The sequence below is a fragment of the Pollicipes pollicipes genome, unplaced genomic scaffold, assembly GCF_011947565.3.
Source record: "Pollicipes pollicipes isolate AB1234 unplaced genomic scaffold, Ppol_2.1 Scaffold_7261;HRSCAF=8764_pilon_pilon_pilon, whole genome shotgun sequence".
Taxonomy (NCBI): Eukaryota; Metazoa; Arthropoda; class Thecostraca; order Pollicipedomorpha; family Pollicipedidae; genus Pollicipes; species Pollicipes pollicipes.
Genome location: NW_023597054.1, coordinates 39,405,277 through 39,429,367, shown reverse-complemented (window position 1 = coordinate 39,429,367; position 24,091 = coordinate 39,405,277). Strand labels below are relative to the sequence as shown.

The 24,091-nt window shown below is 56.6% G+C and overlaps 4 protein-coding genes across 4 annotated transcripts; all 4 read right to left on the bottom strand.

Moving 5' to 3' along the window:
• Positions 1 to 860: 860 nt before the first annotated feature.
• On the bottom strand, positions 861 to 11,811 carry LOC119112498 (DNA repair endonuclease XPF). Its single transcript, XM_037236698.1, has 13 exons — positions 11,800 to 11,811; positions 10,980 to 11,622; positions 9,483 to 9,663; positions 8,653 to 8,805; positions 7,999 to 8,112; positions 7,078 to 7,420; positions 6,567 to 6,727; positions 5,982 to 6,149; positions 5,405 to 5,584; positions 4,074 to 4,616; positions 3,403 to 3,633; positions 2,975 to 3,076; positions 861 to 1,468 (listed from the first exon to the last, which is right to left on the bottom strand). The coding sequence occupies exons 2-13, from the start codon at positions 11,390 to 11,392 to the stop codon at positions 1,271 to 1,273; spliced, it is 2,787 nt and encodes a 928-aa protein (XP_037092593.1). The 5' UTR covers positions 11,393 to 11,622; positions 11,800 to 11,811; the 3' UTR covers positions 861 to 1,270.
• LOC119111408 (UPF0669 protein C6orf120 homolog) lies at positions 11,548 to 13,736 on the bottom strand. Its single transcript, XM_037235222.1, has 5 exons — positions 13,710 to 13,736; positions 13,379 to 13,500; positions 12,770 to 12,886; positions 12,115 to 12,292; positions 11,548 to 11,622 (listed from the first exon to the last, which is right to left on the bottom strand). Exons 1-5 carry the CDS (start codon positions 13,734 to 13,736, stop codon positions 11,548 to 11,550), a joined length of 519 nt encoding a protein of 172 aa, XP_037091117.1.
• On the bottom strand, positions 13,379 to 16,002 carry LOC119112499 (uncharacterized). Its single transcript, XM_037236699.1, has 3 exons — positions 15,883 to 16,002; positions 13,710 to 14,259; positions 13,379 to 13,500 (listed from the first exon to the last, which is right to left on the bottom strand). The coding sequence occupies exon 2, from the start codon at positions 14,249 to 14,251 to the stop codon at positions 13,742 to 13,744; it is 510 nt and encodes a 169-aa protein (XP_037092594.1). The 5' UTR covers positions 14,252 to 14,259; positions 15,883 to 16,002; the 3' UTR covers positions 13,379 to 13,500; positions 13,710 to 13,741.
• A 1,630-nt stretch (positions 16,003 to 17,632) lies between these two features.
• LOC119113156 (CWF19-like protein 1) lies at positions 17,633 to 22,474 on the bottom strand. The gene is given in 3 exon segments (XM_037237509.1): positions 17,633 to 19,172; positions 19,174 to 19,407; positions 22,363 to 22,474. Coding segments are annotated over 2 exon segments (1,521 nt in total). The 5' UTR covers positions 19,306 to 19,407; positions 22,363 to 22,474; the 3' UTR covers positions 17,633 to 17,783.
• Between the last annotated feature and the right edge of the window lie 1,617 nt (positions 22,475 to 24,091).

The following is a 24,091-nucleotide window of genomic DNA, read 5'->3' as shown; positions in this document are numbered from 1 at the left end:
ATGACCTATCATCAAAGCCTCGCACGACGAAAATGTGGCAAGTAGGCTTTACGGGACACACTTACAGATCCGTGTGCATCTGATCTTAGCCCGCAGGCCCAAATGTGTGAAATGGCTATATCATGCATATAATCCGTTAAAGTAACATTCACTAGTGCCACTCAAAATCAAACTCGCGTTAGGTCACATCCTAAAAATCACGTCAGATTAGCCATCATCAACTTTATCATCACCTAATTTCATCATTAACCACGGCGGTTGGGATGCGCCGATGGTGATGGCTATGTCGGTGTTGTCGAACAGCCATTCGAGGCCAAGGTCACAGCAGTTCAAGTCCGCAAGCCGCTCAGGCCATGAGTGGACCTTTCATAATGTACCGATAACATTGCTTCGCACAGAGCTCGTAAGCGCGAGGTCATCGACCTATGCCACATCTGCTCCGCGGACATCTCCCAAGCTGCGTAAGAACGGCCAAAGCGTGTCACGACCTCATTTGACCCGGTCTGACGCATCAACCGTGACACACTGCACAATGACCAGAACGACGGGTTTATATAAGAGCACCGGACTTTTGACCAGTTTTCACTATTTTACTGTGGCGCGTGCGCTGAGGGATCGACATCGGGGTCGTACTAACTCTCACCGCTCCGTCAAGGGTGGCGAAATACTGAGGCCAGCAGGGCTTGCCGGAATAACCGGACGGCGCCAGTGGAGAAACACGTTTGCACATTATGAACTGTCCATGATAGGACATCTACTCATAGAGGCGAGAGTTCGGCGCCTCATCAGCACCAGTCTTTTGCCTACGGTGCCATGTGGCACGTCGTCCACATACGTCATCATCATAGGTCATTTTGCCTGAGTCGGTCGATCCAATATGCGACGCTGCGAGCATCGCCACTGCCGCACGATCGCCAGGAGGGCACACATCACTTCACGTCATACGAGAACGTCCAGAATCTTGCCTTCATACGAGAATGTCCCGAATCGTCACTCTCCAACTCCAGTGATAGCCATTCCTTCATTTATTCGTGCAAGCAAGAAACGCCACCGCAACGAAACAACACAGCGATCCATTGGAGGCCGCCCTGACCTCGCCACATGCGCTGCAGACGGCCACTAGCGCTGCAGACGGCCCGGCCGCTCACCGGTCGTCTGACCTGGTGCTCGGCAGCACCGAGCAGCAGCCCAGCGCGGCCGGCCGGGTCACGCTCACGACTTCTTCTTGTCCTTGCCGCGCCAGAAGCGGGACCGGCCGCCGCGGCCCCGCTCACGACTTCTTCTTGTTCTTGCCGCGCCAGAAGCGGGGCCGGCCGCCGCGGCCGCGCGCCGTCCGGCCCGCCGCCGCCGGCCGCCTGGCCGAGGCGTCTCCAGCGGCCGCGGCTGCCGAGGCGGCCAGGTTGGTGTGCAGCGCCTCGTGCAGATGTCCGGCGTCCGTCTCCGAGCCGAGCACCTCGGCCAGGCTCTCCTGCGGCGCGGGGGTCGCTCACAGGTGAGCGAGACGGCGCGAACGGCGGCCAACTGAACCAGCAAACACTCTGAGCGGTACGAATACCCCCACCCCCGGCCTCACCCGCCGCGTGCGCACGACAGCGTCCACCGTCGGCCCGTTTTGGTGAGCTGGAGACAGAGGCGACAGGGAGACGTGTGAGGACTGCAGAACTCTCCAAATGGCATGTAACCCCACGATGGCTTTTCGCTTGTCGCTTTTCGCTTTCGCAACGCCAGTTTTTATTGCTTTCAACTGAGGTCAGAGGGCAAGGCAGACTGTGCCGCGCATTGCCGCACGTTAACCTTTCGTCACAAAGTTACACCGTTGAACTGAATGCTTACGACAGGGTGGTGGGGTCAAGGGCTCCCGTAACACAGGATCATAGATGCCACGTAGAACGAAGCTCAGTGCATGACCCGCAATATAAAACTACAAATACACCAGATGTGCAATGCAAGCAAAGTTTTTGTTTACACTAAATATTTGGCGCCGGTGACTGAGGGTGGTGCAGCGCAGTTACTACGATAGCAAATGTATTTACAATCTTAATGAATGTTAAGCCCCGAACTTGCTGTAAGAAACTCAAGACAATGTACACTGCATAACAATAACAGCATGTGTTGGCTGTAAGTAAATAATTCAGCATATTCTATAGGGAACTGGGAGAAAATTCCAGAACCGCACTACTGCTTGGCTGAACTAGCTTCGAACACACACTCAGAGCCATAGTGAATGCATTGAAAATTTAACTAAATGCCATGTCCCAAATTTTTGCAAGAAACTCTCAAGGAATCGTATACTGCTTAACACTAACCGCACTTGGCTGCTAGCAAACATTTGGTATATTCCGTAGGAAACTGGTAGGGAAACCCTAGAGCGTCCCGGCTTCCAATCCACCGCCTTTCGATTACGGATCCGGTACGCTGCCGATTGAGCTATTGAGACCATTGAGCATGCGCCGGAAGTCGGAAACATTCATGGCGGACCGTGAATGAAAACTTTGACCAGGTGCAATGCGAGAGTCCACTTCTCCAGACAAAGAGCGGTCAATGGATTGATAAAAGATAATTAAACAATCTTTCGGTGCCGGCTTCGTCTAAATTTACATGATGTAATTCGGTTCCCAGCTCTGCAAAAACAGGTGAACCCTACGGGTTAGACAGAAAAGTACGCCGTAGGGCGGTTGTGCTACCACCAGACTTCCGTGGGGACCTCACACAACAAAAATTGCTTAGCCTGAAATCTGATCTCAGAAACCCACTGAATCAAAACGTTTGGAATGATTCAAAAACAAAGCTAACACACGAACCCCGTGACATCCATTCCTCGCGTCACATTCTGTGTCCTTTGTTTACCTAGCGGAAATAATATCAGTCGAGTTAATTAAGGCTGTGAACTACATGGAGTGCACTCAAGTCAGAAAACGACTCTGCAGATCTTTCCGTGTCTGGGAGTGACAAATGGCTCGAGTAACTACCGTACCTTGGTCATCTGAATCAGGTCCATGAGCGAATTTATCTTGTTGAGCAAGGCATATAGAGTCTTCGGCCTTATGCCTGGAAGCTTGCTGATGAAGTCCCGAATCTGAAACGAAGCGGGCCAATGGCCATTGCGGCGCTGGGACAGCCTGCACAACTCGCCGGCGACGGCTATGATCAGTCGCCAACAAACGTCACCGGACGTGCTACAACAGGCTAGGTGAGGCGCTGGGAGCGCCGCTAACTACTGCCCTGTCATACAGACACGACCATTGTCGCCAGCAGCACCCGTATGTCGACTGCCCCGCCGGCACCTGGGACGACCGCACACCGCCGCAGCAGCAGCAGCACAACGCGACAGCAGGCAGCATGGCACAGCGCGGCCCTCGCACAGCGCAGCACGACGCAGCACAGCGCGGCAGCAGGCAGTACCTGCGGGTTGACGCGATCCTCGGCCAGCGTGTCGGCGCGGTCGGCGGTGGCGGCGCGCGCCTCGGCCAGGCTGGGCTCCGGCTCGCCGACTTTCAGCTGGTGCAGCAGCTCGGCAGACGCGTACGGCGAGGGACACCACATGAGCCGCAGCCGGGGGAAGTGCAGCGTCAGCAGTTGCAGCCGGCTGACCACCTGCGCCGACGACATGTCGCTCGACAGGTAGTACTTGCCCTGCAGGAGCGAGCACGGACGTCACCATTCGCTGGCGCTGCGCTGGTCAAGTGCTTCACGCTAAAACAACCGTCAGACACGGTCAAAGATAGGAAGGTATTCCCATGGCATTGCAGTCTGCCACTCCCGGCCACATCCAGCCGCACCATCTGAAAAGCGTTCGGCAACTGTTGCGAAGCCATTCCACCTTTTCCGTCGATCATGAACAGAAAATGGCAGATAAGCAGTGACGTAATTCCAGCCACATTCGCAAAACATCAGCAGAAAGCAGCAGAAAACAAATGCTGCAATTCAGACCATCCCTGCAAACATTGCTGCCGTGTGACTTCACAACCGCAAGCGCTTGAGAAACATCGCCAACATCAACCACTGCACGACGTCACCGCCCTCTCCGGCCCATCCAGCCCGGCCGGACGGCGAGCGCCCGACGGCGCTGTCACCTGTAGCGTGAACGGCTTGTCCTGGTCAAACTCGATGAGCAGGACGGGTCGGCGGTAGTGACGGCCCATGGCCAGCGCCTGGCCGTACAGTCGGCCCGACATCAGCGAGCCGATCAGGTCGCTGATGGACTTGCGCTCGACGCACACGTCCGGCGTGATGATGTAGTCGCCCACCTCGATGGTGGCCGGCACGATGTCGACGCCGCGCCGGTGCAGCAGCGCCGGCAGCTCGGAGCGGAACTCGCGCATGTCGACGATGACGCGCGGCGGTTCGGCCGGCGGCGGGCGGACGCCGCCCTGGCGCGAGCCGGCGGCCGCCGCCGCCTCCTCCTCGGCCGGCGCGCCGCGCTCCAGGTCCGCGTTGGCCTCGTCGCGGCCCTCGCGCTCCTCGGGCACCACCATGGACGACTTCTCGCCGATCAGGTACTCGAACGCCTGTTTCTCGGTGCGCAGTGCCGTCAGGTAGGCCTGCTCTTCGGTAGTGCCGCCGAACATCAGCGAGTACACCCTCATCGGCCGCTCCGGCGTGGCCGCCTGGTGCACCTGCCGTCGGAGGCATCACGTGACGCGGCGACACACACGGCGCCCGCGCTGCCGGGTCACAAGGGCACAGAGAGATCACGCCGCACACGTGTCGACAGCTGGAGTCCACGAGCGGTCACAAGGGCACCAGCAGGGAGAGCCAGCGCCTACGCAGCTACAAACCACGGCCAAACAAGACCGTCCGTAGCCGGCAGGACGGCACGGTCCCCGGCCCTCTGAGCCCGCCTGGCCGCAGCCGTCAGGACGGCACGGTCCCCGGCCCTCTGAGCCCGCCTGGCCGCAGCCGTCAGGACGATACGGTCCCCGGCCCTCTGAGCTCGCCTGGCCGCAGCCGTCAGGACGGCACGGTCCCCGGCCCTCTGAGCTCGCCTGGCCGCAGCCGTCAGGATGGCACGGTCCCCGGCCCTCTGAGCCCGCCTGGCCGCAGCCGTCAGGACGGTACGGTTCCCGGCCCTCTGAGCTTGCCTGGCCGCAGCCGTCAGGACGGTACGGTCCCCGGCCCTCTGAGCTCGCCTGGCCGCAGCCGTCAGGACGGCACGGTCCCCGGCCCTCTGAGCTTGCCTGGCCGCAGCCGTCAGGACGGCACGGTCCCCGGCCCTCTGAGCTTGCCTGGCCGCAGCCGTCAGGACGGCACGGTCCCCGGCCCTCTGAGCCCGCCTGGCCGCAGCCGTCAGGACGATACGGTCCCCGGCCCTCTGAGCCCGCCTGGCCGCAGCCGTCAGGACGATACGGTACCCGGCCCTCTGAGCCCGCCTGGCCGCAACAGGCCCGCCTCTGCCCGCACTTACCTCCAGCGTGCGGACCACAGCCACGTCCAGGTCGTACAGGACGACATATCGCGGCCGGCACTGCTGGAGCGAGCGCTGCAGCTGGAACGGGTCGGACGCCTCCCGGGCCGGCAGCAGCAGCAGCAGCGGCGAGGACGGCATGGTCACCAGCAGCTCGTCAGCGTCGCCGTCCCCCTTCCGCTGAACACACGGCCAAGGCCGGTGGGGTCAGTGACAGCATGACGCGGGGAACAGTACAAGGTTCGTTTGGGGGATCAACCCGGCATGAAAGAGATGAAGTGTTTTTCTCGCCACTACGCAACAAAAAACGTGATTTCTTTGGACAGTGAAGAAAAAACAGATTGTTTCACCTCTACCTCGAAATATACGAATAACTGCGACAACATGGAGCGCGGTAGGGTGCCGAGAAGGCAAATACGCGGATGTGCTGGGAAGGGCACGAACAACACAGAGAGGTTCATGAGAACATCGACAGCCCGGGGGTGTCGGCGACGACGCGACACAGAGGTGTCGATGCGCCACCTTTGCCACGAGCCGCCCTCCCTCCAGCCGCGCCGCAGCGGCGGCCGAGCCTCACCGTCTGCTCGGCGTCGGCCGGGGCCGGCTCGGCCGGCTGTCGGGCGCCGTCGGCCGCCGCCGGCTCCTCCGCGGCCGAGCTCGGCACGAAGGCATCCTCGCCGAACTTCGACGCCAGCTGCTGCTGGAAGCGGCGCCACAGGGCCGCCTGCGCCCCCAACGTCAGAACCTGGGAATAGTTCACACGCGACGGGTCACGCCCAGGAAGGAATCACGCTCGAATGTGGTCAAAGAGTGAATGCTGAACACGTGATTTCGAAACGACGATTGGCCAATTTTGACTTAAGCAACATCGTATCGAATTTAGTGATAAAATCCCATACACGTCACATGGATGAGACAGTTTGACTCGTTCCCCACGGCCAAACATTGCGAAGCAAATTCAAGAAAATTACGACCACAAAAGAAAACTGATTGTGTCCCATACTAAAAGAAAACTAATTGTATCTTAAACTAAACGAAAACTGATGGTGTCTTTACTATGTTAATGTCACACCAGCGGTGGCCCATCCCCGCGCGCGCCGGGAGGGAGCACGGCGGCGCCGCGCGCGCCGCCCGGACCGACGCCAGCCGGCTGCCAGCGTACCTCCTTGATGCGGCGACATGCGACCAGGTCGGCGGCCACGATCAGCACCTTGTCGGCCAAGAGCGGGTCGGCGTCGGCTGCCGCCGCGGTCACCTCGGCCCGGATCTCCGCCAGCACCTCGGAGAGTGCCGACCACTTGGGAGGCACCTCCATGTGCAGCACTGGGGAGGCGGGTAGGACCGTGAGCACACGCGGCCGGCGGCGGCAAACCGCCGCCTACGCGACCGTGCAGGGCCGGGGTCTGTGACTAGGGGCGCACTCCCTACGCGTACCCTCGGCCGCCTGCCAGCCAGCGGGCTGCCCAGCGCGCCCACACATCCACGGCCAGTCAGCCCGACGCGGGTCGTCACGTTGTCCTGACCCAGGCCCGTTTGACCGCTCCAGGGCCACCGTCAGCCGCAGTCCAGCCCGGGCACAGTACAGACCGCCGGCTCGCCCACCACCACCCGGCCCGCCCGGTCAGGACCTCGCTCCGCCCGCCGGCGCTCTCGGCCCCGCGCGCGCGCCTCACCCTGCGGTCGGCCGCCGTCGGCGCGCGCGCGCTTGGGCGCCGGCTGCGCGTCGCCGAACACGCGCTGCTTGGCGTCCACGAACACGGTCTCGGCCGCGTCCAGGATGGCCCAGCCCGAGTTGAGCGCCCGCTCGGCCGTCTGCTGCGCCGCCACCAGCTGGTAGTAGCTGCAGCAGTCGAGCTGCGGCAGCGCCAGCAGCAGCGCGCGCAGCGTGCGCAGGTCGGCCACCAGCTGGCGGGTGCGCGCGCTCAGCTGGTTCCAGACGGGGTCCAGGCGCAGCCGCGAGATCTTGTGGAAGGCGCGCGAGATGACCGTCTCCACCGTCATCGTGTCCCAGTCCAGCTGCGCAGCAGACGCCACGGTCACTCGGCCACCCGCCGGTGCCTCGGGCTAGATCTAATATTAATTCTGTGTTCAGTGTCAAGATGTAACACAAATAGTACAAGGAAGTATATGGCCTAATATCAAATATTTACCAGACAAATTTGTACTAAGGGTGTTGAGGCAAGCGGTTTGTTTCTGCAAAGTTGCAGCATCACCACAATGTCACCTCTACTTAGATAAACACCGTAATTATACCATTCTGCGAACAGCTGTCGCAGTACGGTATAATACAGTAAGGCAACCGACAACCGTTACGGCAGACAGTTGTGTGTAGATGTACTGAGTTATCGCAGTAAGCCATGGAGCTGTCCGTTTCCAGGCATTTTGCGAGCTAACTGGGAAGGACACGCTCGGTTGGTAGAGCGCCGGACTCGCAATAAAGAAGACCCGGGTTCGATCCCAGCAATATCCAGGGGAAAATTGGGACTGTGACGCATACACTGGCGGCTGGTCTGAGCACACAGTCTGCAAAGACGTGCGCTTCGCCTCTGCCAGCCACAGCACCGACCGGCTGCCGGCCCGCCTGCGGAACCCACCGACGCGTTCAGTCGCTTGAACTCCTTCACAGTGATGTTGATGAGGTCAAGCAGCGCCGACTGGATGGACGTCATCAGCGGCGTCATCTTCACCCGGATCTCCACCACGTCCGGCTGCGGCGGCGTCCCACACTGGTCAGCAGCTGTGGCTTTGTATGTCGGGCAAGTCTATTCAGTCAGATCAGCCCTGGATGCCCGAGTTCAAATAATACGCGGTCAGGCTCTAGTCCCCGGTCCGCAAGGGGAGGCAAAGTGGCAAATGCTGAGCTCCGTGGCGTAAATAAATTTACGGAAGCGGGTACGACTTGCATCAAAAATAAAATAACCATCCATGAGCGATAAAAATACCATTCGAATTCCACATATTATCATAAAACCGGCATTCGCCAAACATTCCACATCCGCAGCCATTCTGGCACCATCAGGCCTTCACCAACACCAGGCGTCCGTATCAGTTGAGATCGAGGCCACCCGTGGCCGGGATTACGTCACAATATTTGCGACCGGCCCGAGATACTCTCGCCCAGCCTTTCACACCGCCCCAAATAGTCTTCATCATCATCCACGACAAGCACTAAAGCCACGTCACGACGGCAAGTTCGGAGCCCGACCCTGGTCGAGAGAGGTCGGTGCCCCGGGCAGACCTGTACATACCGTGCACTGCTTCAGCGCCTGGTTGACTTGCAGGTGGAAGCGCGGCCACAGGTACAGGTTGCGCACGAACAGGTTGCGCATGACCCGCTGGACCTGGCAGAAGCCGGATGTGAAGGACAGTGGCGAGCTAGAGAAGGCCTTGATGAAGCCAGTCTGAAAGGCGACGGAAGCATGAGCTTAGCCCAGCCGGGATGGGCGAGGCTTGGAAAGGGGCAAAGCGACCCTGGTGTGAAATTCAGCACCGTTTGGACAGAAGTCTTTTGGACAGAAAGCTCTTGTCGTCGGCTTAATCTCTGCAATGTCTGCTCGTTGCCCTCTTGCCAGCGGGACCGCCAGCGGGTCGGCCGCCAACGTGCGACGCCATGACGCCAATGTTTGAAATCGAAGCCGAGGGAGCACGTAACGTCAGATTCACAAAGGTCACAGCCCGTGATGGCGACCGGAGGGCGTCCTGAGAGCCCCGTGGTAGCCGGATTGAGGGCCGAGTTGCCACACATGACTCCCTCTCTCTCTCTGAGTGGTAACCGGATCGAGTGCAGAGTCGCCACAGATGACTCCCTCCCTCTTTCTGAGTTTTTTGCCACGCTAACTGCCGTCAGCCACCAGTGCAAGATCAGGTCAGTGGTACACCCAGCCTCTCACCAAGTGCTCGCCCGGTCCACAGACAACGGAGACAAAACATCGCTTGACCCCATACACGGACAGCCAGTTTGACATAACACACACAGTCAGGAGACATGTGGAGCACATCCGCCCGTGCGCCGGGCCAAACAACGCACCACACTCTCCAGACGCCTTCAGCAGCGCCACCCTCGTGACGACCGCATCACCTTGTTCTTCTGGCGGTAGAGTCGCAGTATGAAGGCCTCCTGGGCGGACTCGACAACGCCATGGGCGCGGTAGACGAGCACGCCGGTGACCAGGTCGGCGGGGCACCGCTCTGTCAGCAGGTCCACCACCAAGATCCGGGACGTGACGAACAGCACGCCGCCCTGCAGGTACACCTGCTGCCTGCCGGCCAGGCCAGAGCGACTGCTTTAGCGGGCGGCACGCGCCGAGGACGAACGGATGCGCGACACGGCAGCGGCTACCCGCCCAGAGGCGCACCACACAGCGGATGTCCGCGCCAGAGGCGGCACCACACGGCGGCGGCTTGGCACCCAGAGGCGGCACCACAAGGCGGATGTCCGCGCCCAGAGGCGGCACCACACGGCGGAGGTCACGCGCCCAGAGGCGGCGGCTTCGCGCCCAGAGGCGGCGGCTTCGCGCCCAGAGACGGCACCACACGGCGGAGGTCACGCGCCCAGAGGCGGCACCACGCGGCGGCGGCTTCGCGCCCAGAGGCGACACCACACGGCGGATGCCCGCACCCAGAGGCGGCACCACGCGGCGGCGGCTTCGCACCCAGAGGCGGCACCACATGGAGGAGGTCACGCGCCCAGAGGCGGCCCCACACGGCCGGGTGGGGCCGCACCAGGAAAACCATACTGGCTAACGTGGGGACGCCCTCAGCCACGTGCGTTCAGTGCGCCCGGCGTGCCACGGAGGCTCCTACATTGCTCTTCGAGACCTTCCCTGAACAGGATGCGAGAAATGTTTAACCGAGGTTCTTTGGCAGGAAAATACGACTGTAGTAATGAGCATACATAGCTGGCTTCGGCTTGATGTACGGCACTTGCCGATGTCTCTGCACCGGCAGATGCCGACCGTTGAATACCCCATGACCATCCCCTGGAATATCCCATATTGGTGTCAATGCGGCACCAACGTGGCTCCCTCTACAATCGTTAGATGTGGCATGCACGGAGTGGCATATCACGAGCGCCTTTCTCCGTGGCAGACTGGCACTACGTTCAACAACCTGGGTAATCTTTTCCTTTCCCGGTTGCGCATTTCACAGTAGCGCCCACACCCCTGAAACCATAAACCAAAGCCTTTCTGTCTGAATTCTCAAGGATACTAGACCGTGTAATGTGATGTGTGAAAGTACCACTGTGTTCTCTATACGCGTCGTAAAACTTCGTCATCCAGGCGGCACCACGATGAACTATGTGCGAAACGCTATCAGCGTACTCTGCGCTGGCAGCACCGCACCAAACCTCGCGTCGACAACGAGCCTCACTGCTGGCACTCTCAGATCCCACTAATGTGCGCTTCCCCTGTGTGCTTTGCCGCATGTGCTCCTCTCCGCCGTGTGGACGGTACCCCGCGCTGCACTAGCGTCACCACCACGCCTGTGCGTCCCACGCCGGCGGCACCGGCGTAATGTCCCGCACGTCCGCCGCCGTGACGGCCGCACCGCGCCGCACCGGCTGGCGGCTCTGTACCTGTCTGTGACGGACGTGTCCGCCGTGACGGCGCGCGGCAGCGGGCTGCAGCCGTCGGCCTCCAGCTGAGACGTCACGTGCTCCTCCTCGGCGCGGCTGGTGCCCAGCACCAGCACCAGCTGCGCCGGGTCGCACAGCACGCGCACCAGCGCCGCGAACAGCCGCTCCAGGCCGAGCCCTTTGGCCGTGACCAGCAAGCCGTCCTCGTGCAGGAGGTCCAGCAGCATCTGCGTCTCGTACTCGAGCATGGCGCCCTTGGTCACCGTCTCCAGGCGGCGCAGCAGAGCCGGCTTCACCTCCAGCTCCGGCCGCTGGATTGACGGCTCCGGTTGGGAGGCCTGGGAGGACGGCTTCTCCGTTCCCTCCTCCGCGGCGGGTGCCGCTTCGCTGGGAGGCGTTACGCTCTCGGACATCGTGTCTACGTTGTCACTTGGCTAGATTGTTAAAATATATTTCTTACAACATCGCCAGTGTGTTAGCACCACCAGTCAGCTTTAGCCAGGCTGTTGCGCGGTCACGTGATCCTAAGTAGCAAATCGCACCCTTTTGTTAGTACGAATAGTGATATCTATAACAGCAGCACTTCCAAAAACACCTCCACGAAAGTCCATATCAAATCCAGCAGACGAAACTCCTCGTGCGTCTGAAACACCGGAAAAATAGGTTACAACTCTATGGGCATGCACTGCCAACAACACAACGAAAATACGGGGCGAATACCAGATGCATGTTAGACCGTCTGTTACTTCACCGACATCCACATATCCCTGACCCCGTACACTCCATGACGGACCCTGTGCCAAAGAGGCCCGCGGCTGACCTCGGAGTGGCCAGCGCAGTCCCGCAGCGCCCCCCCTCCCCCCCACTTGACGGACCCTGTGCCATCGAGGCGCGCGGCTGACCTCAGAGTGGCCAGCGCGGTCCCGCAGCACCTCCCCCCCCCCTTGACGGACCCTGTGCCATCGAGGCGCGCGGCTGACCTCGGAGTGGTCAGCGCGGTTCCGCAGCACCCCCCCCCCCCTTGACGGACCCTGTGCCATCGAGGCGCGCGGCTGACCTCGGAGTGGCCAGTGCGATCCCGCAGTGCCGCCCCCTCCCTTTGACGGACCCTGTGCCATCGAGGCGCGCGGCTGACCTCGGAGTGGCCAGTGCGGTCCCGCAGCGCCCGCAGCAGCTCGTCCTCAGTGTCGTTGTGCTCGCGAAGCGTGAACTGGTCCAGGTAGTCCGGGTGCCTGAACACCAGGCGCAGCTCGTACGAGGAGAGCGTCGCCGACGGGTGACCGTACACCGAGACGCCCAGCGGACGGGGACACCTGGCGGCGGCGGCACACCGGCGTCAGGGCGCCGACCAATAGCCGAACACAGGCCAGCTCCGTCAGCACGGCGTCGGGCGTGATGTAGACCTGCTTGGCTGACTATCTTCGAGTGTAGCTCAAATGTCAGCATGTAAATATTGGTGAAATTGTCGATACTAAATGAGTTTCGACAATATAACCAACGTTTGGTCTATGACGTCATTTTGGCAATCGCTAGTACATTTAAGTGATATCTATAACAGCGGTGATATCAGCACAAGAGTTCCGAACTCATAATGGCCAAAACCAGCGCTGGAGACCTCTCTTGCTTGTATCAAGTGCAAGCATGCACTGCGGACAAGGAAACTACGGTCCCGTTTAGGCTGGTTTTGCCCCACATACGGCTGTGCATAGCGCGACTGATCTGCTGACCTGCTGAGAACCTCGATCGCCATACCGCCAGTTGTCACACGGCGCGCGGGCCCGCGTACTCACCCCCTGGGGATGTCCACCGAGTCGAGTCCGCAGGTGGCCGAGCTGAAGTCGAACTGGTCCGGCTCGAAGCTGGGCTTCAGGTGCGTCTCGGACACGTACAGGTCGGCGTCGCCACGCCTGTGGGCGAGCGTGCCGTCAGTCAGCACGGCTGCCGCTTGCTGGGGCGGCCCTCGTGCGGCGCACCGACCGCGCGGCAACATCGCTGCCTGCTGGCCACACACAGCTGGACACACCGGCCTGCTCTCAGCGGCGTCCACAACGCGTCGCGCGAACATTGTTGACCAACCGCTAGTCGACTGACAATCCGTGTGTAAAGTGTATGCCTTTCAGTTGGAAGGATAAGACATCGAGAAGCTTTCTGCTTCATGTGGCCATGTCCTCGTGCCTAAGCTGTGTCACGACAGCTTATTGATGAGGACCATCTCAGACATGCAACTTACAATAGCCGTGTCCTAGACCGCATTCCTCACGGCAGTAGCCACCAGAGCCCCGTCAAGTTGTAAAATGGGATCGTGCCCTTAAAACACCAGAGCTCGCTTCCATCCAGCACCAAATGCTACCTCTAATTTCTTCATATTAATAGGCCAACTGGCTGGCGGGGCTACTCACAGCGTCTCCAAAATGACAGTAACCGGCCCGTCCCACTGCAGCTTGTAGTAGGTGTAGTTGCCGGCCTCCACTTCACCCCGGATGCTCTGGATCAGGTAGTCACCCCACACGGCACACGCACACTGCAAACGGACCACCGGCAGCGCGTCAACCACCAGCGAAACGTGAACAACGTGGAACGTGCATCGCGCGATGTACGACGGCCGCATTACCAGGACACCCAGGCGGCTAGCGGTGAAATGTTGCGTCGCAGCGTTGCCGATGCCGCACGCGAGCCGGAGAGAGGCAGACGCTCTGGCAATCGGCGGATACCGCGCCGCCGCCGGCTCACCTGCAGAAGAAGGAGGACGCATAGCATCGTCTCTAGTGCTGCTGAGGGAACTGCCACAGCTCGGCTTTCAGCAGGCGCCCGAACACGGAGTTGTACGGGTGCACGGAGCGCGTGGGCTCGCCGGCGGCGTCCACTAGCGGCTTGCCCTCGTTGGCCCACTTGAAGATGGAGCCCTCGATGTTGACCGCCTCGAAGTTGGGCAGCTCGGGGCTGGCGGCGCGCAGACCGTTGAGCCGCGTGGCGACCGTGGCCGAGCGGTACCCTACGGAGCAGTAACAGGCGATGGTAGTTTTGTCGACGCCGGCCGGCAGCAGGGCGGCCACGGTGCGCCGCAGCGTCGGCTCGTCGCTGTCCGGGTCCACGTGCACGGCGTGCGGCAGCCGACTGATACCGAACTCGGCCGCGGCGCGCGTGTCCAGCAGCAGCAGGTCGGGCCGCGGCCGCGGGTACAGCCACGAGTACACTGTGTCGGTCGACACGTGCTGCACTGACGAGAACTTCTTGCGCACAGTGTACAGCAGAATGTTCATGGAGGCACTCATCTCCACGCCTGGGAGGTGGAGACAGCACCTGGTCAGCAACAAGATGTGAGCACCCAGAGGACCAAGACTACCCTGGGTAAGCATGGTCAGCATGACAACATGGAGAATATTTGGTATTATCTAATGGAAGTCTACTGAAAAGTGATGCCTTGTGGACTACTTCACCTGTCTATGACTTCTCTAAATCTGCTTGACCATACTGATTGCTCTATGGGTACCAAAGCAAGCTCGAGGGTATTTTGCAGTAAATGTATACACTCTGTCAGTACATCCCATTATATGTATATCTCAGTATGTCTTATGATAGCTTATGACATCATATTCTGATGATCATGGATTACCAAAGAATAGTTTTCAGTTTTGGGGAGTACTCTGTCCAAAACCATGTTCCATCATGTGGCTGATGGATGGATCCATCCAACATTTTTGTAAGTGTGAGGCAGGGGCAAGTGCCAATTTTCTCTCAAATCCTGCAAATTTTTACTAAGTTACTGAGGTGATGCCAAGTATCTAGAAAAAAAACTCCTGACTGGTGGGGTGGGTGGGGTGGGGGATTGGGGGGTAGGGAGCCCAATAGCCCTCACCTCTGCTACATCTATGAATCAACATCAAATCTTTGTTCATTTCAGAGCTCTATGGGTGTAGGCTACAACTTTATTCAAAAGGTACCAGTCAACTAGTTACCAGGTACAAATAAGACTTGATTAATTAAATGCATGCAGCAAGGTGAGCTTTTAGCTGACATGTGATATCCATGAATGTCATTGAAGTGACACATATACTCAAGATTTACTGTTACTAAAATCAACAATATCCAACCAGACTATACCTTTTCAACAGTCAACTTTTTTAGACCAGACAAGACCACTGTCTTAGAAATAACATAATTGTATCATCTTATCCCTTTCACCAAAACATTTATGTGTCTGACTATTTTGTATCCATTAGAAATACAATAGTTATATTGCTACATTAGGTTCAACTAATTGCTATGAGACTGAGTTGATCATTGATTGGCTGACAAGGTGATGATTAAGTTCATCTCCACTGCTTCAGGCATCCCCTAATGATACTATAAGTAGTTTGGGAGCACAGCATTGCATAGTCTATAGAGGATGATGGACATGAACAGCATTGGAAGTTTATCTACTTCACCACACAATTAACAGGGGAAACCTTCAACAACTGTACAACATCCATGTTGTGTATTCCAGACAACACACCACATGGACCAAACACGCAACTAAAATTGATCCACTGCACCTGACATCTAAAAATTGATGTGCTAAAGCTTGCACATATACCATATAGACATGCACACTTATTTGACAAAGTAGTGCTGAATCTCCAACCAAGTTCTCCCTGCAAAAATGTTTTGGGAGGATTTCTACTTGAATTTGCCATTAAAACATTTTAATTCCTTGACACATTGGCCCCCCATATGCTGATGTTTGAAGCGTCAGCGTACTAAATTATCGGCGCTCTCACACATAGTACACAAGCAATGCAATCACTGTGGTGATGCTGTTGCTACGTCGAACGGGCCCAGCTATATTGTTCGCAATCCGAAACGCAACCATGTCAGCCGACAGACCAGCCTTGTTAAATGGTAAAGGATATTCGTCACGTACCGTCACCGGTCACGTCCCGTACTGTGCGCAGGAAGGCGGACGGAGCTTGGCCGAAACGGGAGCCCGGGGCTGCGACAGTATCAAAGTCCGTGGTGGCTTCGCCGCCACTCGAAGGCACGAAGGCACGCCAGCAACCGTAATGTCTAGCAGTGCTACCACCTCGTGACAGACTCGCCCCAGGGCACAGACGGCATGCACACGTCGCGCGCATTTTTTTCTGCAAGTGCGCCACGGTGCATAATTTTCATAGATCATCGACTGGTTGTGCAACATTATCGCGACGAGATATTAAGGTTTTGGACAGCGTACCCTTGGCGGTTTCCATTTGGGGGAAGGGGGGCAGGGAAGGGGAAGTACAGGTGCGGCGCATCAGGAGGGAGTCAGAGGGGCAGACTGTTTTATCCGCCTCAAAGTTTTGTGAGGATCCTTTTCCTTGAATTGAATGATGGGTAACTTCACATAGCATATGAAACTCGGGCGAAGGGGACCCCCTATAACTGGTTCAAAATCAGGCTCAGAAAACCGTTAACATTCATGAAGACCCATATTCGGGATCAACGGCGCTCTTCTGTTTCAAAGAGACCCCTTGCTTGCTCGGGAGGCCTCGTATGAGCTAAGAGGCCCCTGACCGGAGTTAGCAGACACCTTTGACATCACAGGAGGCCCTACTCTAGACCAGGAGACCGCTCTCATGCCTAAGGAAGCCGCTGCTTCGTATCACGATGACCTGTCCCCGGACGATGCTTGCTTTCAGCTGCCGCCGAAGCCTCTATCGCCTTTGGAAGCCCTCTTTGTGAATCGGATTGATCCTGTTCTGGATACAGAGAACCCTCTGTGCATCACAAAACCTAGTGATGGAACAGGAGGTGCTGTCTTGGGGTAAGGAGGCCCTTTGCTGGATCGTGAATCCCCTGCTTAATCAGGAGGCCCCTGTTCGGGTTTGGCAATGGCCCACATATCTTCACATGGATACTGGTACAATAAATATAAATTGGATAGGGCGACGCGTGCTCCTTCCTCTAAAAACAATAAACAAGAGGCCCCCTTGTGAGGAGTCACCATTTTGTCCAGGAGAACCGGGAGTCTGCCCTCCCTCCCCCCAACTCAACTCCGTGGTGCCGCACCCGAGGTTACCTCCTTTTGTGCACGGAATCTACGGGCCTGTCATTTTCCAAATCACATCCAATTCCTGTCCAATTTGAGTCAACTGCCGCCATTGTTAAGCTAAGCTACTTCCACACACCTGAGCCTTCCAAGGCTATGCACTCGCTCGGGCGACCTAAAAATGTGTGGCGTAGGCACAGGGGTGTAGGTAGTATCCTATTCAGTTTTGGAGTGGGGAGGCTTCACAACTTGACTTCAGTCCACCTCCCCCAACTTTGGGGAAAAGTGACAGAGTCCGAAGAGAAACCAGTTTGATAGCATTTTTTGGAGTCAGGTTTTTATGTTCAGTTCCGCCCCCCTCTCATTTTGCAAAATGACACCTGATTGGGCATCTCAAGGTCCCTCAGGTGATTCATTCCATCACACAACACGCGATTGTCCGATACCCCCTCCGCCCCCGTCTCCGTCTCCGCCTCCGTCTCCGTCTCCGTCTCCGTCACCGTCACCGTCTCCTGTGCCTGAGTCTAGCCTGCTATCCAGGCGAAAGGCAACGAGTCCTACTTCCTGTCGGTTTACAGTTGGCGGGCGGTACTTTCGGCGGCGTTATGCAGCGCTGGGTGAGCATGTATTTGTTAATATCCAGCTGGATGCTTGTCATGATATTCATATACGCCAGGCAATTCGACACTCGGTTAAAGCTACAAATTGGGTGGCATATGACGATGTATTGGCCATTTAGTGTTGGACACCATTTGTTACAATGGAAAGCGAAATGACCGATGTGGTGACATGAGGTTCTATGCGAACTTCTTGAACTTGGTTTTGAACTCCTTCGCCTTTGCCATCTGCTCCTCCTTGCTGACAACGCACTCGCTCCACTCCACGCGTTCAGGCATGTTCAGAAGGGGCGGGCACGCCAGCATGGAACGCCCTATACTCAGAGGTAGCTTCTTGCCTACCCTGTGAAAGAGTTTGACGCCTCCGGGCAGCTCCACGTAAAGGTACGGCGCGCCGGGCTGAGCCAGCTGGCGGACGTCCGAGAGCGGCGGCACCTCGTCCAGACTGATGTCCTGGCTGTCACAGTGGTCCTGCACGGCCTCCTTCAACACGGGCACCAAGTCCTTGGGGACCGGCACACACTGCACCTGCAGGTGGGACTGGCGGTAGTTCCGCTCGAAAAACACCACCGCCTTGTTCTCAGCGGCGAACAGCTTGCCCAGCCGTTTCTTGTACTCGAGGATCTCGGCGAACACGGCGTCGTCGGCTTCGGTGGAAGCTCGCGTGTGCTCCACCGGTAGGATGAGCACGTGGCCGGGCACCAGGCCGCCCTTAGCCAGTGCCAGGTAACACGTTTCGCCGACGTTCACCACCAGGTGCTTCTCGACGTCTGGCGAGGCCAGGCAGAACCAGCAGGGCGCGGTCGGCCGGCCGTCGGGCGGCCCCTGGCGGCGCCGCTTGGCGGCCGGCTCCCCGGACTTCCTCTCCGTGCTGTAGAAGAACTGAACCGCCTCGCCGTCGCCGCCACACGCCGCCGTCGCCATCTCTTCGGCGGAGAACGGACACTCGGTCACGTCAGCCGGCTGCGCCACCAGCTCGGCGCGCGCCATCCGCACCATCGGCTCCAGCCCGAAGGCGTACAGCCACTTGTGCTTGTCGACGTTGAAGGCGGCCGCCAGGGAGATGAAGCGCGTCACGTGCACCTGCTGGTCGCGCAGCACCTGATGATTGCGATAGGGCAGCCGCTCGTAATGCAGCGCCTGGCCGCCGCTGAACACGTAGCGCGGCCGCGTGCTGTAGAGCAGCCGCGCCGCCAGCCGCGAGCCCGTCTCCTCCGAGTAGACGCCGGGGGGCGTGGCGGCGTAGCGCGTGACGCCGCGCGGCCAGGCTGTCGTCAGAAGCAGGTCCAGGCCGGCGGCGCCCGAAGCCGCCACCGCCTGCTCCAGAGCGCGCACGTCGGCCTGGCTCGGCTCGCCGCCGTCCGGGGGCGCCAGGTACGCCACGCTCGCGCCACCGGAGGACGTGAACACGCCACGCTCGCCCAACGCCACCACGTCCGTGCACAGCTCGTCGGCGTCTGGACAAGGGTGCACGTCCCGCGGCAGCCGGCTGGCAGCGCCTAGAACGTATGTTTGTATCGGCACCCGCCGTGTGCCCTCCCGGTACGCTGCCCACTCTGAGTTGTTCAGCACCAAAGAAGGAGCCACAGCACAGTAGAAATTCGAATGGACCATTTTTCTTGTTCACAGAAGACACGCGATTGAAAACTTGATTGAACTTTCCATCTATATTTCCACACACAAGGATTTTGACTGGTGCCATCGTTGCAGATATTCTTTAAAGGAGATGAAAACTAGTTTTAAAATACGTGCTAGGCCACCGTAAGCTTCCTGTGGTGTGGCCGCAGGCTTTTCACAGCCATTTCTGAAATGAAAATAGAACACATTAGACAAAAGATTGTACGGGCACGAAAATTAACACGGAACATGCAGATATTTGTGATTTGTGTGTAAAATTTGCATGAACCCTGGTGACCTATTTCCCAAGCAGGAGCAAGGCCGGGAGCCCCGATTTGCATTGGTCTGGGTCCTTGAAACAGTGGTTAGTGCCGATGTGTCGGTCAGGGGCCCACAGCGGATAACGGGGGTCATGTGTCGGCTAGTGGCCCCCAGTCGGTAACGGGCGGTCTGACTTCTTGGGGACCGTTTCCCAGGCAGGGACAAGGCCGCACCTGCAATCTGCATTAGTCAGAGCCCCTGCAAAGGTGCGGGACACCTGTATCGATTAGGAGCCCAGTGCCTAACAGGGTGTTTTGTGTCAACAAGGGGCCTCGAGTCGGCGAGGGGAACATTTGCTCAACATGGACGGGGACGGAGCCTCGAATGACAGAGGACCTTTTGCGTTGGTTAGGGCCCTCTGACAATGAGAGTAGATATTGTAACTTATGAATAGTGTTCACATTGAGACAATGGAGGGGTCCCGTGCCATTCAGAGCCCCCAGTGCCGAACGGTAGGCTTTCCAACCCAATTCCAGCATGGGCCCGTAAAGCCGAACTGGAGTCTATGCGCAAATTATTACACCAACTGTGGCGATCAGAGATGTCGCGTCAATGAGGGTTCCTGCTTCGGTCCGGGGCCAACTGTGCAGTTCAGAAGGCCTCCCATGTCAGGGAGGGGACAAGCGTGGTATGATGTCCCTCTACGGGCCTCAGGACGACCAAGGGACCCCGCCCCGTGTCGCCAGATGGACAGACGGATGCACCCGGCGTTGGAACGGAATGACTCCTCAAATCCTGACACGGAACGATATTGTGCCCCCTAGTGTTCTTCTCAAGAGGCATTTTACCGAAAAGAAATAAGGGGCCTGGCAAGTGTTTAATAGAGCGGGTCAAAATGAGTTCGTGTTTTGTGTTTGTGTGTTCAAAAATGTGTTTAAAACTTAACTTGTGCTGTTCAAAAATAAGACTAAGTGTATCTTTTTTAGAACTTCGAGGTTGTCCCCTGGACAGTTGAACAGTTACAGCAACACAAAAAAACAGGGATTCTACCTTTACCCTTCCATTTCCACCTAGATTCAAGCCAGCACCAATTCGCGGTGCTGTAAATGCCAACCTGCTCTTAACATCGATCTGAAACTGGCGTCGGGGAATTACACGCCCGCACTACCTTTTAAATGTATGATTTTATGCTCTAAAGCATTCAAAGGTAATTCTTTCAGATGCATCATCATTTTCATCCACTTGTTGGCCATAGCTTATTAAGCTTGTTAAGCTATGGCTAAAGCTTACATTAGGCTAAGCTTCATGTGAGCCATAAGGCCAACCCCACACAGCCTATGGAAACTGCAACACCTGACATCAAGGTTTTTATTAGAAGATTATGAGCCTGCATGTTCAAAATTATGTACAAAATTTGTGTCACCAATCAATTGTAACACTGAATGTTGAACATTTCCAGACAACATGGTTTGGCCATGTTGATACAAATTGTTAACCCATGCTACAATCTATGCAGGTTCCCTGTTATCTCCATAGAACCGAGATAAAAATTCTGATGAAGCTTCCAAGTTTTATTGATATGGAAAGAGTTCACTGGGCCATTGTAGAATATTGCACCAGCAATTTATTTTATGGGATCATTTAACACATGATTTTTGCAGTTAATTAACAAGAATCCAGTCTGAACCCATCTTGCAGTAGCTTTTGAGCTCTATTATATAAGAAAAATGGAAAAATATAAATTAAAAGCATGTCCTCATCAGTAAATGGGCCACACAAAATGAATTTGGAGAGGCCATTTCACTACTAGGGGGCCCTTTGTCAACCCTGTGCCCCCCCCCCCCCTTGCCATGGTTCTGGCTGTGGCACATGCTTCTAAGGTGCGGGACAATCGGGCCAGTAGCAGACATGAACAGTATCTGAAATTCAGCCTGGCTCTTGAGAAGAGAATACAAATTGTAAGACAACAGGTTGTGACAAAAACAAAAAGCCCAGGTGAATCTTTACTCTATACATAACTGGCACTGTAGGACATATTCAGCAGTAGTCCACAGTAAATGCCATACTTTACCTGGCATCACTGATTGCCAAAGACCATTAAAGATTGGCTACTTGCCATTCTGAACTTTTCTAGTACCCAAAGTACTCCCTCCCTAAGTGTATGCTCACACCTACTGCACATTTTAAGCTCTGGAGCAGATATAAAGCTACTCATATTGAGTTATGTCCAAGAGATGCAGGTCTCAATTAAGCAAGTTATTAAGTGCACAAACAGGCTGCAGAAGTGAATTCACTTCTTCTATTTGCTTCCATAATGCATGTCGCAGATATATCAACACATCTATAACTTTATTCTTTCTCCCTCTTTGAGGAAAAAGGCTATTACTATTATCTTATCTATGGGTCTCAATTAAGACTGCCATAAACCAATGTTCAAAATGCTGCAAAACTTTGCACAGTTCCCCAGAGCACATTATGATCAATCTAAGATTGACACATCAGGAAACCACTATGATATAAATACGAGCATCCGGTGACTGGCACATAGTCGATCAGCCTCCTTTACTTTGACATCTGCACCATCGGCGGAGGGAAGGACTACGCAGGATGCAAGGTGTGTGCAATGTGGTGATGAATAATGGCTTTGAGGCATCAGCTGACGATGTGACAGTCGCTGCAGATGGTTTTGTATTGATTCAACACCAAATATAATTTTAAGATTTACAGCGTTTTCTTTAGTACCCACCCACCGGTGGAACACAGTGACACGCGGGCATTACGGTGTTGAATGAAGGTGGTGGCACAAAACCTGAGCGTATGACATCAATAGTCATGATTTTATACAGATTCACTGGTGCTAAATGGAGGCCGTGATCATTACCTGACGATATGGCGTCACTGGCGATATACTGAACGTAAGGCGCAACAGGCCATTTTGCATCCCTGCATTTCACACCCGACTACTGCAAGCATTCGCGTGCTGAATGCGTCACTATCCCGGCACATTTCAAAATCCACAGCAGGCAAAAAGGTGCAGCAAAGCTAATAAAAAGAGGAGTTTTTTACCCGCACTTCCGGAGCCTACTGCTGTACCCACAGAATTGGTACACAAAACACATGCGCATGTCGAGCACGGAAGTGACATGGGTGGTACACCTGGGTGCTATAGACGTATAAGTAAATATACGCCGGGCATACGCCACCTCCAGGGGAGGGGGATGGCACCTAAACAAGGGCACGGTAGCCGCGGGAGGGGGCGGTGGGGCAGCTTACCTCCTCCTCCAACTTAAAAGCTTAGAATGCATGCAAAAACCTCATTCTAGCCTGATGAGGGATTATTCTGGGCTATCTGAGACCCTTCTGGCCAAACGAGACCAGTTCTTGACCTGTTAAATCCTATGCTGATCTGAAGATGGGCCATTATTGACTGCGGCGGGTACATTCTGACCTGCAAATGATCCAATCTGGCCTTTAGGGGGGGGGGGGGTTCTGGCCTTAGAGAGGGTTCATTCTCCCCTGTTGATGGCCCATTGTGACGTGCAGACCCATTTTGACTTGTGGAAGGTTCATTCTTTGCTGCCCAGAGTTTATCTCCATTCTAGTCTCTAGCGGGCCCATTCTGGCCTGTAGGGGTCCACTTTCTAATCATGGAGGGTCCATTTTGTCATTTTGGAGTTCCCCCCCCCCCCAATTTGAACAAAGTCCCCGCGCTCCAGCACCCAAACCCCTTGGTTACATCGCCGTCGGTTGCATGCGAATGTGATCACCGCGGCGATAGGTGGTGCACCATAGGGCTGGGCTGGGGTTGCGACTGCGTCTTCAGCTGGGCTTGGACCTGGTACTGCGGCTGGGCCTGGGCCTGATGCCGCAGTCAGGCCTAGGCCTGGGATCGCGGTCTCCAGCCTAGTCTCCCCAGATGGTCCTCCGCTACCAACGCCGCCGAAACTTGCCCCTTTCGCGATGTGTACTGCCGCCTTGTTAAATGTTTCCTGGATTTGGCAGGGGGTTACTGCACCCTGCCTTCTCTATATGCTGTCCTTGGCCATGCTATGCCAAGCCCCATCTCCAGCCCCAGCCCCAGCCCCAGCCTCAGCGCCATCAGTAGTCCCAGCCCCAATCCCAGGCCCAGTCCCAGGCCCAGGCCGAGGTCCAGGCCTAGCCGCAGTCCCAGTCCAGTCCAGGCCCAGGCCCATGCCTAGCCGCAGTCCCAGGCCAAGGCTAGCTGCAGTACCAGGCCCAGGCCCAGCCGTAGTCCCAGGCCCAGGCTCAACCGCAGTATCAGGCCCAAGCCCAGCTGCAGTACCAGGCCCAATCCCAGCTACAGTCCCAGTTCCAGGCCCAGGCCCAGCGGCGGTCCCAGGCCCAGACCTGTGGTGTTTATGGAGGTGGATCAGCTCACGTATGGCCTGCTTCGGTGCGGACCATAAAAGGCCTGTTACGGTAGGGAAGTTGTTTATTATTCCAAGGTCAACAGGGGTTCATTTTTATATGGTAGCCCGGGAGGGTATGACAATACAGGGGAATGTGAAAGATTTTCATTGCGACGATATATAGGCACTTCATCCCTCCTCTTCCTCAGATGGTTATTTACACATAGTACTTCATCCACG

Bases quoted from the DNA above. Each gene is read 5' to 3' on its own strand.
- LOC119111408 (XM_037235222.1), bottom strand. From the start codon at position 13,736: ATGCTATGCGTCCTCCTTCTTCTGCAG. The intron at 12,887-13,378 runs GTGAGTAGCCCC...GCTCGCCCACAG, and splicing joins ACTGTCATTTTGGAGACGCT to GCGTGGCGACGCCGACCTGT. The intron at 11,623-12,114 runs GTCAGCCGCGCG...CCGGTGTTTCAG, and splicing joins ACCGCACTGGCCACTCCGAG to ACGCACGAGGAGTTTCGTCT.
- LOC119112498 (XM_037236698.1), bottom strand. From the start codon at position 11,392: ATGTCCGAGAGCGTAACGCCTCCCAGCGAAGCGGCACCCGCCGCGGAG. The intron at 8,806-9,482 runs GTGATGCGGTCG...GTCGCCTTTCAG, and splicing joins TCTACCGCCAGAAGAACAAG to ACTGGCTTCATCAAGGCCTT. The intron at 3,634-4,073 runs GTGACAGCGCCG...TCGCTCCTGCAG, and splicing joins ACAAGCCGTTCACGCTACAG to GGCAAGTACTACCTGTCGAG.
- LOC119112499 (XM_037236699.1), bottom strand. From the start codon at position 14,251: ATGAGTGCCTCCATGAACATTCTGCTGTACACTGTGCGCAAGAAGTTC.